Source organism: Miscanthus floridulus, chromosome 3 (genome assembly GCF_019320115.1).
Source record: "Miscanthus floridulus cultivar M001 chromosome 3, ASM1932011v1, whole genome shotgun sequence".
NCBI lineage: Eukaryota > Viridiplantae > Streptophyta > Magnoliopsida > Poales > Poaceae > Miscanthus > Miscanthus floridulus.
Window position 1 is genome coordinate 71,690,767 of NC_089582.1, and position 12,830 is coordinate 71,703,596.

The 12,830-nt window shown below is 46.5% G+C and overlaps 1 protein-coding gene across 1 annotated transcript; it reads left to right on the forward strand.

The window, feature by feature from the left end:
- Positions 1-11,356: 11,356 nt before the first annotated feature.
- Positions 11,357-11,770, forward strand: LOC136543876 (uncharacterized). Its single transcript, XM_066536210.1, has one exon. It carries the CDS (start codon positions 11,357-11,359, stop codon positions 11,768-11,770), a length of 414 nt encoding a protein of 137 aa, XP_066392307.1.
- Positions 11,771-12,830: the final 1,060 nt, after the last annotated feature.

Below are 12,830 nucleotides of genomic sequence, written 5' to 3' on the forward strand. Positions count from 1 at the left end.
AATCGGATACTTCAAACTTTTTATGAATATCTGTTTTTAAACTAGAGCCTTGAGTGAAGCAGCTCAAATCAAATTGTTTTCTTTTGAATGAGCAAAAGAGTCTTTCAAAACTCAAATCAAAACTTTTGAAATGTCTCAAATATAGTCTTTAGCAACACTTTTTGAATCTTTTAAACTCTAATACTCTTTTCAAATCAACTCTTATTCTTTGGTGAAATACTTTTGAAATTAAGTTTCGAATACCAACACTTGAAAATGAGAAAACAAACTTAAACCCTTTTTGAACTTAGTTCAAATCAACTTTTGAAGAAGTTTTTTTAAAGTTCTTGAATCAAAAGGTTGTTAATTCATTTTCCAACATCTTTTGAAGATTTCATTTCAAGGAAAGAGCTTTAAATAGAAACCAAAACCAATCCAATTGTTTTTAAGAGTTAATCTTAGTCTTGAGCATTCTTGCAACTCTTTTGTATACGTCTATATCCTAGGTACGTGAAGATCAAACTCCCAACCATAGCTAGCTCGAAGGTCAATCTTGACGTGGATCCAAACTCCTTGTAGATCACCAACTCGCAACACTCTTAGCTTGGCTACCCCCCTTAAGAAGAGTTGAGATAGGGGCACCAACATCCAACATGAAACTTTCTTCATGGTGTATTACCATCCTCTGACATCCTAGAGAGCTTGTGGACATAGATAAGAATAAGAAAAATCGATCCTTCCCATAGATAGAAAACAGCAGCGCAGAAAAACATCCATATCTCGAGTTCCATTTATCCAATAAAGTTGCATCTTGAACCGTTGGAAAGCTTATAAAATTCCCCACAACTTTCTTTTAGACCCCTTCTTCAGATTCTGCAGTTAACTTGGTCAAAATCTTTGCTCAACAGAAACTATTCCAGATTCTAGACAGCACAGATGTATCGCCTTGTGATTTTTATATCTCCCAAACCAGAAATGCTATCATGGTGACTCTTACGGGAAAAGAAAGATCTTGAAGTCTACTTTTACCTAGAATTTTCTCAGAAGTTTTGGTTGCCCAGAGGTTGGAGACATAGGCCATAGAAGACAGACTGCTCTGGAAGACCGAAAGCAGGAAACAAGAGAAACAGAACCCAGACTATTTATTTCCATATCCCTTATACCTTAAACCTTTAATATAAATGAAAGTTGTGAGCATAACCTACAAATTCAGTGCACTCATTACAAAGATCCAACTCAACCATAACATAAGGACAAACCATCCAAACACAAAATACAAGCGCGTTACTAATCGTTCCTTCTAGCTACTTGTAGGCATTCTTAAGGGAAAACTTCTTAACATGGCTGTGGAAATTTGAATAGAGGTGAGACTAGAAAGTTTTGCAAGAGATCAAGAACAACAACTCAAGGAGATAAGAAAGTATAGCTCAAAGGAAGCTATCAAGGAGAGGAGACAATAGGACAAGTATTGGAAATATTCAATTCAATGAGTCAAGGAGGTGGAAAAATAATTTTATTGAAAAATAGGTTTTTAGAAACGACCAGTGCTAACTAGGCTTGCGTCCTATAGTCAGCATTGCTCTGATACCACTTTGTAGCACCCGGTTTTAAAGACAAAACCAGATACACACTATATATGAGCCCAGGAAGTCAAATCTCACATATAGCCACAAATAAGGGGTAATATCAAGAGACAATACTTATTACATAACGTATTAGTAAAAGAAAAGTACCCTCAGAGTATAGACAGCGGAAAGTTGACTCCGATCTTCTGGCGAAGACTCCAAATCCACAGGGACGACTGACTGGTTGACCACAAGCCTAACTCCTCCAAACCAGCAATCTGGTACCCATCCGGGATTTTTATCCAATGTATAGAAAATAAAGCAAGTGTAAGTACATGTCGTACTTAACAATTATATCATGGGGTTCATGAGGCTCAAAAGGCTGACACTGGTTTACTGCGATTAGCTTTAATAGATCATCTTTTTAAGCAGTTGGGTGGCAAAGGATTTATCATTCCCTTAAACACATGATCAGGTAAACATGATTAATGTATAGCATAAACAATCAATTATTAGAACCATTATCCATTAGTGATCATCTCTATTCTATAAGGGTCCAAGGCCGCTCGTGTCCGTGAGCACGGCTGTTATAACAGTTTTATACTCTGCAGAGTTTGTACACGTTCACTGTGAGTTGTGATTTACCCTTTTGCCCGAGGTAGCTATTCTCTTGACCCACTTCCAAGGAAGGTCGGTAGGGTTCACTATGAAGCCTTTCAAAGAATTCGTCTAACATGTTAGGGCCGCCAGGCGTATGTGGCCCATCTCTAGGAGTGGCAAGCGTGGGCATCGCAGCACGGTACACACTTCCTAGCAGCAAAGGAAACATACCCTGCGCCTCAAAGGTAACCACTAACAAGCTAGAAAAGATCCTCATACTAAGCTAAAGCCAGAGCCATATGGCCCTCACAGCTGTACTGTAAGTCCCGGATGATCGCTTACAGATAAGTCCTTAGGGAGAGGAATCTGAAGCATATAAACACTCCAGCCCCCTGTGTCCATGTTACTAAAAAGTCATGTTTTAATGTTTATTGCATATACCATTAGTCAAGTTACAAGATCATGGTTTTGATTAAGCACTAGCAAAAACTATCCAATGCAATGTCCCAAAGGTATCAAGGTACAAGTTATCAAATATCTAGGATATCCTATTTGGCAACAAGGGAGACACATGCAATATGAATTAAGTGATTAAATGTGAATAGGTAACAAGGATAATCCCATGCTATACTTGCCTTAACTTGCTTTTCCCCCAAAGCAATACGCTCAAAAGCCTTTAGTATTCCACTTTCAATCTTCTGCTTCCAATTCTCAGCTTTAAGTCTTGAGAGAACAGCTTCTTAATCACCACGTAAACCTCATCGATTGACTGAACCATATATCACCACACAAACATCCATACATGGCATACAAACAAGAATATATGAGAACAGTACACCAACCAATAAAATAAGCAAAACGGCATATCGCTACGAACACACAAACGCAAAAGACATGCTATACGCGATTCAACGAAAAAGCGACTAACGAAGCAACGGAAAATAAAACCTATGCATTTAACTTATTTTAATTGTAGAAACACATGTAAATATTCTCATTAATCAACTTGATTCATTGCTTAAGAAAGAGCGTAGTATAAAACCTATATTGACTTTATATTCCGAAAATAATGCAAATGATAGTATAATACAATTAACTTTTTAACTACCAAAACATATTTGAGTAATATGAGAACCACTAACGCCACTGCGTAGAACACACTGAACAAAAGTAACGCAACAAGAATGGCTCGATGCTACGGTTATGAGAACGCAAGAGACACTAAGAAAGGAGCTACGGTTAAAAGAAAACCACTATCAAAAGATTTATATTATATTACAAAAGAAACAACCATGAGCTTGTTTTAGGTTAGCTAAGAAAACTATATGAGCAATATTGATTTAGATTAATCACAACATATTTAGTTTTAAAAGTAGAGTTAAAACTAATCATGTATTATTTATAAATGTTATCACATAACAATTAAACTTTATCTTCGCGAAGGAATTAAGCATGTGACAAAAGCCATACGAAAGCATCATGTGTTGAAGTTGAACTAAGCATGCTATAAATTAAAAATGTATTAATGTCGATATTAATCATAATGATAGTGATTTATGAAAGATTGATGTATTCACCTAAGTTGCTTTTAATTATAAACCCAGTTGCATAACCATTAAACAAATTAACATTTAACTTATAAAATTTTGAGATATGAGACATGTTAAACGTCACTGCTAACACGTAGCCTTAGTCAAATTATATTTTAATTCAGAAACTGAGTTAGAGTAATCATGTTTTATTTATAAATGTTGCCAGGTAGATTAAGCAAGTTAAACTTAAACTTTGCAATAGTAAAATGCATGTGAGAGCATCTATACAAGTTTATCATATATACAACGGGTTTAAACTAACCAAACTTATAATTGAAAAGAATATTAATATCAACAATTAATCATATTAATATTATACACGAATTGCCGAGATATGAAACATATATTACTTAATTATAAAACTGTTTGCACGCATACTTAATCATTTTAATATTTAATTATAAAAGCGTAATAAGGTAACATTGAACACATCGTCATGAACACGTATCACCCATTGCGATGAAACTCGGGCAATCGAATTGAAATTAAAAATCTAAATCGACTTTAATTAATCAGCGATTAATTAATTATAGACTCAATTAACATTTTAATAAAATAATTTCATAAACATGTGATATGAACACTAATAACGCTACTGCGTAGTTCTCGACGACACGAAACTAACACAACTGGAATGAACTGAAACGGAGCTAAGACGATTAAACGGCGGGGATTAAAAGAAGGATGGCAAAATTGTAAATAGTTCATCTTCTACCTTTGGTCTGTACGTACAGACATGGCCACCGTGGGACTTCCTGCTGCTGCTCGCGGAAGGGGAAAATTGAGGATGGCTGGCAGTGGTGCAGCGCCGGGACAAGGGCGGCGCAGGGCCACGGCAGCATGGGATGGGCTGGCTCGCTCGGCATGCGCCAAGGCCGCGGCGCAGGGCGCACCTGTACGGGCCCGAAGGCCGGCGGCGGCCATGCTCGACTGTGAGCAGGCACACGCGCGTGCGATGGACGGCGGCGCGGGAGTCGCGAGGCACAGGGGGCTCGGCCCAGGCTGCGGTGGTGGACGGCCGACTGCAGGGGAAGCTTCCTCGGCCAGAGGGAGAGAAACAAGGTGCCAGCCATGGATGAGTTCGCCGGAATACGACCGGAAAAAGGAAAATGAAGGGGAAACAGTCAAACGGTGATGGATTCAACAAACCGAATACACTACGGTGTAGAGAACGACGAGATCTACCTCTTGGTGGTGGTGGTCGACGCCAAAACGCGACGGTTTTGCCGAAAAAGCTCGCCGAAGAGTTCGCCGGAAACCTAGCTGTGCCGAACTTTGGCGTCCGATCTGCGGCGATAGGAGTGGCGGCTCGCGAAACGGGCTGTACTTCTGAAATCCTCGCGTCGAGGGTTACGCCGGCATATATATATACGTAGGGTTTGTCGATTTTGGAAAGTGAAGATATTTATTAATTATTGATTTTCGGAATTAAAATAATTACAGAAAATTCGGAATTACTATTTAGGCTATGAAAAATATCTCTGAGCTCCGAAAAATTCTATAAAAATTCCTAGGGATAGATGGAAGGATAAGAAACACAACCAAAGTGGTTTTAGCTCCCGAAAAGACTTTTGGATTGATCGAGAAAAAAAACAAGGCTCTAAGAAATAGGAATTTAATCTCGAAAAAGGTCGGTAAGTTTCCCGGAAAGAGAGGCATCATTCTAACGTGTCTTAAAACCTTTTCCAAGCCATTGGATTTTGAAAACAAGGCATCTTATCTAACTTTTGTTTTTGCAAGTTTTTAAATTCTTTTTAAACCACTACTTGAAAGCAATATTTAAAGATTGAGATTTGAATTTATCTTCCAAACCACTCATCACAAAAGTATCAATGCAATGGCATGTATGCGCAAACATGTTGCTACCCTTATGTTGGATTTTAATTTTTTTTACCTATGTTTTTATGAGCACAAAACAATTAACAGAAATCATTTTACTCTTTTTATAAAGTAGCTAATTTTAGTGTGTTACAATAAAGCAAGTGTTAAAAAAATAGATCCAGGAAAAAAGAAAAGAGCATGGGAGAGGAGGGCTTACGAATTCAAAGAACCCAGGCTTCGGCCGCATTGGGGGGTGTCCAGGCACCGGATACACAATGTCGAGGACTCTGCCCGCAGAATCCTTCGTCGGCTCCGTCGCCTCCTTGATGCGCTACGCCACTTCCGAGTAAGGGAGCGCCTTGTCAACAAGCACCGTCCCCTCGAACGATATCCCGAGCATCATTTGATGTAGGGGAAGCACACGCGCCATCAGGGGTGCCACCCTCCTAGCATGGTAGGCACCGATGATCCCTGTCCCCTTTACACCCTAGCCCTTCAGGGCTTGGAGGGCGGAAAGAAGGTCGGTGATGTGTTTCTTGTCTTTGGACTGGACGCCCTAGCCCCACGACTCCGGAACGTCCACAATAAGACGCACAGTATACTTCGGTAGGGTGGCACTTGCATCATCCCTAACATAAAACCACTGCGAGTGCCATCCCTTGTTGGATGTCGCCAGACGCATGTATGGGTAACCCTTCGACCGGGTATGGCGCAGATGAATACTGGCACATCCCATCGGCGCGTTCACATCCTTCCCCCCAATCTTCCTCTTTGACAGACTAATGTTAAAGAAATACCGCCACAGATCAAAATGGGGATCGATCCCTAGGAAACCCTCGCACAGGGCAACAAACGCTGCCATATGCTGAATCCCATTGGGAGTTAGATGCTGCAGCTCTACCTCATAGTAATCCAACAGCCCCAGGAGGAATCTATGCGCGGGTACCCCGAATCCCCACTCATGGAAGATGGCAAAAGAGACGACATACCCTTCAGGCGGCACCGACTCATCCTCATCGCCAGGAAGCAACCACTCCTGGACGGCGGACAGTGGGCGGAGAAGGCCACGGCGAACGAGGCCCTCCAGATGCCAGGAGGTGATGCTTGATCTGCCCCACAACTCCATTAAAGCAGTAGGGGGGAAGGGCAGGCACGAGCTTGACGGTGGCTGGAACACGAACACAGGCCGGTCGACGGTGGCGATGCGGGCGCGAGAGGCTAGGACGATTGGCGGCGGATGTTTCAGAACGCAAAGGCAGGGGAGCGAAATACGGAACCTCGGGGGCGAACCCCGTGGTTTTATAGGGGGCGATGGACGCGAGAAGGGCAACCGTCCGCCTTGATCTCTGGGCCTGCCATGCGCGCCACCGCGTCACGTCGCGGGACATGCGCCCGCAGTCCCTATCCTCTCGCCCCAAAAATCTTGACGGACGGTTCACCTTCCCCAAGCGAATCCGGACTCTCTACCCATCGGGGAAACGCAAGCCACAAAGGCCTGTTCTTTTCTCTTTGGCCCACCTAGGGCCCAGAAGCTCGCCGGCCGGCCCAACTAAGAAAGGATCCACGAACGATCCAAAATCAAGGGCAGAAGCACCAGTTAGGTCAGCCCTGAATCAGTTCCCAGTGAACGGGACGCCACGACCCACTCAGAAAAACATCCAGTTGATAAAAAACTAAGTCCTTCAGCCTTACCCGTGAAGGGGCCGATACAACCCCCCGGGCGACTCTACTCGAATCACCCGGGGGCTCGGGGGCTACACCCATCGGGTACGCTCACGCGCACCCTCCGGCAAAGTAACTTCGACGAAGTCAAAAACACCCTCCAGGCGGTTCTACTCGAATCACCTAGAGGCTCGGGGGCTACTATCGGGGACCTAATACCAGGGTACCCTAGAAGGTGGAACCAATAACCACCGAATGTGAAAAACTTTTGGACACATAAGGGCACCGTGTCATCCCTTGTTCGAGTGATAGGAGTTTGGTTCCGCCTCGCCCGACACCTTTGGGACGGGCTCGGTCTCGCCCGAGGGCCGAGGGATAAACTCTGTCTCGCCCGACGCCTTTAGGGTGGGCTCGGTCTCGCCCGAGGGCTGAGGGATGGATTCTGCCTCGCCCGATCCTAGAGGGGCGGGGTCAGCCTCACTCGACGCCTTTGTGGGATAACCCTGCCTCGCCCAAAGGCTCAAGGTTAATCTCCATCTCGCCCGATGCCTTTAGGGTGCGCTCGGTCTCGCCCGAGGGCTGAGGGATGGATTCCGCCTCGCCCGATCCCGGAGGGGCGGGGTTAGTCTCGCCCAAGAGATAGGGATTGGTCTCCGTCTCACCCGACGACCAAGAATGAGCCTCACCCTGATCGATATCTATCCCTCATGATGATGGGTACAGGACGAGACAAGACATTCAGGTCAACCATGGCTCCAAGGACCATACCCTGCGCCCTGGTAGGAAAAGTACTGCCAGGGAACGATAGGACTGATGCTTTAGACCCTTCTAGGCGCCGCAGAACCCAAAAGGCATTACAGGTGCGTGCACCTCGCCTTGTAGAGTTGTAGGCGCCGCCTTCAGCTCTAGGACACGGAACCCGACGAAGATATACGACAACCGCTACGCTCTAGGAAGGGATTTGCTATCTCCACGAACGATGGATATTCCGTCACCCTGCTGTGGACCCGAGGGAGCGGCTCCCGCTTCCTGACCCCTCAGGTCCACCTAGTCAGAAGGCCTTAGCCACGGCGCTACACCGGACCCCGACCCCGCGTTCCTCCAACGAGGACTCATGGGAACCAGAAGGTGTGCGGAGCAAGGCTGGGGGAGGCTCATAAGTCAAAACCACTGTACTACAGCCCATACCCTGCATAGGGTAGCATTCTGTAACTAACCTGACATCCTACAAAGACATCGACAACATTGTAAACACTTATCTTCCTTCGCACTCATCAGAATGAAGGACCTGACCAGGTAGACGTGAGCCACAAGACTAAGTAGAGTACGCGTCCTAGAGCCCTCACCCTTGTAAAGCTAGCCCCTTCATCTATAAAAGGGGATGCGCTTCCTCCATCAGGAGGGGACCGAAAGATAGGACTGAACAAGAGAACGCACTCATACACACAGTCAAGCGGCTATGAATCTCTTGACCACCTTTCAACCCTTCCATCAGAGACTTGGGACCAGTCCCTCTCTCGATCGTTTGTACCCCTTACTACAGACCATTCACGGTGTTAATAACACAAGCAGCTGCAAACTAGATGTAGGGACGTTCCGCCCAAACTAGTATAAATCTTGTGTCCTTTAGCGCACCATCCGAGCCTAATGCGCATTACTATAAATTTACTTGCCGGTGCTTGTACGAAACACCGACACTACCCTACGACCTGAGAAACGTTGTTTCTGAGTATGCACACCGCATACCTCATCTGTTCATGGATCCTAAGAAGCGGGGCCATGCTTTAGATCTATCACCTCTGCACCGACCTCGGCCACAAAGACACAATTTCGTCAACATGGTGCAGATTGAGGAGTATCGAGAAGGCTCAGTCCACACACTTGAAGAAGATGGCAATTCTAGTTCTCTATTGAGCACTGCATCCAATGGCTCTATCCAAACCGAGGTTCAACACCCCGACAGCGATAACGCCGAATACAATCTAGACCGACCAGATCACCCTTTGGGGTTCCCTAAATTCCTGACCTTCCCGCCAAGGCTGGGAGGCATGATCAGCGTCGTCAGCAACGATGAACCCGCTCTGGTAGATGGCGAAACCAATGAGCAAAGGCAACAGCGCGAACAGCATAACGCCGATCGTGCTCAACACAGACAAGCCGAAGCAGAAGAAGAAGAACGTCGGAGAGGACCTCGACCACAAGACCTTAATGACGCCTTTGATATGGTAGGCAACAAGCAAGTCTTCAAAACTCCAAGTGCCAACATAGCGGTCACTATGGCCAATTTGCAATGGCTGCCAAACATCCCAAAAGTCCAGGAGATTCGCGATGACATGCAAGCTTATCTGACGGCCACCATGGCCCAGACAGTGCAGTTCGCAAATAGAGCGCAAGCCCCAAGAGCATCAATCGCATCAAGTTGCAGTCGTCAGCATTCAAGTCGCCCATAACCATCAAATCAACGCGGCTCACGAAACAATGACCCACTAGAAAACCACCAAGGAAGAGACGGCGGCCGCAACGGTGGTCGGGATGACAACTGACGTGACAACCATGGTCGTGGCGCCAACCAGGGTGGCAATCAGGATCGCCGTGATGGCAATTACGATCTCCACCAATCCCTCAGCGAGCGTGATTTGCGCAGTCACATTAATCAATGGGCCAACGACCGCGCATCTCACGAAAGCATCCGCCGCATAGAATACAACACCACACACGGTCCTTGTGGCCTAAAGTAGTTTACTGCTCATCTCCGACAAGTCATTTGGCCAAGAAACTTCATGCTTGAGAAGCTCAAGAAGTACGATGGCAAGGAAAACCCTGAGCTATGGATCATGCTTTATGAGACTGCCGTTCGATCAGCTATGGGCGATGAGCATGTCATGGCTAACTACCTCCTAGTCGTTCTCGACTAGGCAGGCCACCAATGGCTGGTCGAGTTGCCAGAAAACCACTTCGACACATGGCAAGATCTTCGTTAGGCCTTCATCGATAACTTTATTGCAACCTGTGAGCAACCCGGCAACAAGTACGATCTGCAGTGGATTCATGATCGTAGGGATGAACCATTGCGTGATTACATCCGATGCTTCTCAGATATGCGCCTCAAAATCCCCAAGATCACCGATGATGAAGCAATCTCGGCCTTCATCACAGGCCTCTGCTTCCACGATGATCTTAGAGACAAGTTACTCCGTAAGCGACCTGGTTCGGTTTTAGAGCTACTCGCCACCGCTAAGAAGTACACGGACGTCGATGATGCCAAGAAGCTAATCAATGAAGAAACAGGCAGAACACCTCACTCCGACCACCCACCACGACGCGACGACTACCGTGATGATCATGGCCGGAACGACAACTACGACCGTCGGGACTGGCGTAACGACAACCGCGATCGTCGTGACAATCGCGATCAATGGTGTAATCGCCGTGATGACTACAAGGGCAAGCGCCCCCCAAGAAGATGATGGGGAAGTCAACACCATCAAGAAGGGCGGTGGTCGCCGTAACTACGAGGACGATTATGCCAAGGCGTTAAAGGGACCTTACCAGATTCATCCCAAATCGAACCACACTATGGAGAACTACCGCGTCCTCAAGGCCATCTACACGCGCAAACAGGTCCCAGACAACACCGACAAGCCCAACGATGTTGAACAACATAATGGTGGGGATGACGATGAAGACCAGGATAGGGATCCTCGTCACCATTATGTCGCTCCAACCGACCACATCCACTCTATCTTCAGAGGGAAGGTATCTATTGAATCCAAACACGAGCGCAAGCTGCTCGCCCGTGCTTGCTTGAACGTCACCAACGCTGATGACCTCATCGCTGATCCTAGGCTCCCCGCTTGGTCCCACCGGGAAATTTCCTTCAATAGGCGAGACCGATGGGCGGTGATTCCTGAGCCTGGTCGTTTCCCTCTCATTCTTGATCCCTGTATTAATAGTGTTCGGTTTGACAGGGTGCTCATCGACGGTGGCAGCTCCATCGACATCCTTTTTCGTAATAGTTTGCCGGCCTTGAAACTAACTCAGGCAGATCTCAGACCCTATGAGGCACAGTTCTGGGGCGTTCTCCTCGGACAGAGCTCCACGCCTCTTGGGTAGATCACGCTCCCCGTGTAGTTTGGCATGCCAGAGCACTTCCGCACTGACTTCGTCAACTTCGTGGTCGCCGACTTCGAGGGTACTTACCACGCCATCCTTGGTCGACCATCGCTCACCAAATTCATGGCTGTGCCCCACTATACATACTTGGTGCTCAAGATGCCGACCGAGAAAGGAGTCCTCACTCTTAGAGGCAACGTGTTCGTGGCCTACACCTGTGAAGAAGAGAGCTTCAAAGTTGCTGAGGCCACCGACCTCTCGATCCGCATGGAGGAAACCAATCTTGACGCCAAGAAAACCCCCACTGACCACCTGGAGATCCCAGTGCTCGAAGCCCCGCGCAAAGCTATCAAGTCCAAAGACCACAAAGAGATCCAGCTGGTCGATGGTGATTCTAGCAAGATGGCCCTTATTGGGGCCAACCTTGATCCAAAATAGGAAGATGCGCTCGTCAGGTTTCTAAGGGAGAACGCAAGCGTGTTTGCGTGGAAACCCGCGGACATGCCCAGTGTACCTCGGGACCTGATCGAGCACTCCTTAAACGTCTCGAAGACCGCTAAACCCATCAAGCAGAAGCTTCGACGGTTTGCTCGCGACAAAAAGGAGGCTATTAGGGTAGAAGTCACCCGGCTTTTAGCAGCCGGATTTATCAAAGAAGTGTATCACCCAGAGTGATTAGCCAACCCGGCCCTTGTATGAAAAAAGAATAAAGAATGGAGAATGTGCATTGATTATACCGATCTCAACAAACACTGCCCTAAAGACCCCTTCGGCTTACCTCGCATAGACGAGATCGTAGACTCAACAGCGGGCTACGAGCTGTTGTCCTTTCTCAATTGCTACTCTGGTTATCACCAGAATGCTCTCAACAAGGACGACCAGATCAAAACATCCTTCATCATGCCCTTCGGCGCTTAATGCTACACGACCATGTTGTTTGGGCTCAAAAACGCTGGGGCCACCTACCAACGAGCCATCCAGTCATGCCTCAAAGACGAGATCAAGGATCACCTCATCGAGGCCTACATTAACGACGTAGTCGTAAAAACCAGGGAAGCTTATACCCTGGTCGACGACCTAAAACGCACCTTCACCACTCTTAACAAATTTCAATGGAAGTTAAACCCAAAAAAGTGCATCTTTGGGGTCCCATCTGGTATTCTACTGGGCAACATTGTTAGTCACGACGGCATACGCCCCACTCCAGAAAAGGTAAAAGCCATCCTTGACAAGCACCCCCCAAAGAAAGTTAAGGACGTCCAGAGGCTTATAGGCTGTATGGCTGCCCTCAGCCGTTTCATATCAGGACTGGGCGAAAAGGGCCTGCCATTTTTCAAGCTGCTCAAAGCATCTAAAAAATTCGTGTGGTCGGAGGAAGCTGACGCTGCCTTCACACAGCTAAAAAAGTTTCTCGCTTCTCCTCTGGTTCTCACTACTCCTAAAGATGACGAAACCCTTCTGCTCTATATCGTGGCAACAGACCGAGTGGTCTCTACGG

Bases quoted from the DNA above. Each gene is read 5' to 3' on its own strand.
- LOC136543876 (XM_066536210.1), top strand. From the start codon at position 11,357: ATGCCAGAGCACTTCCGCACTGACTTCGTCAACTTCGTGGTCGCCGAC.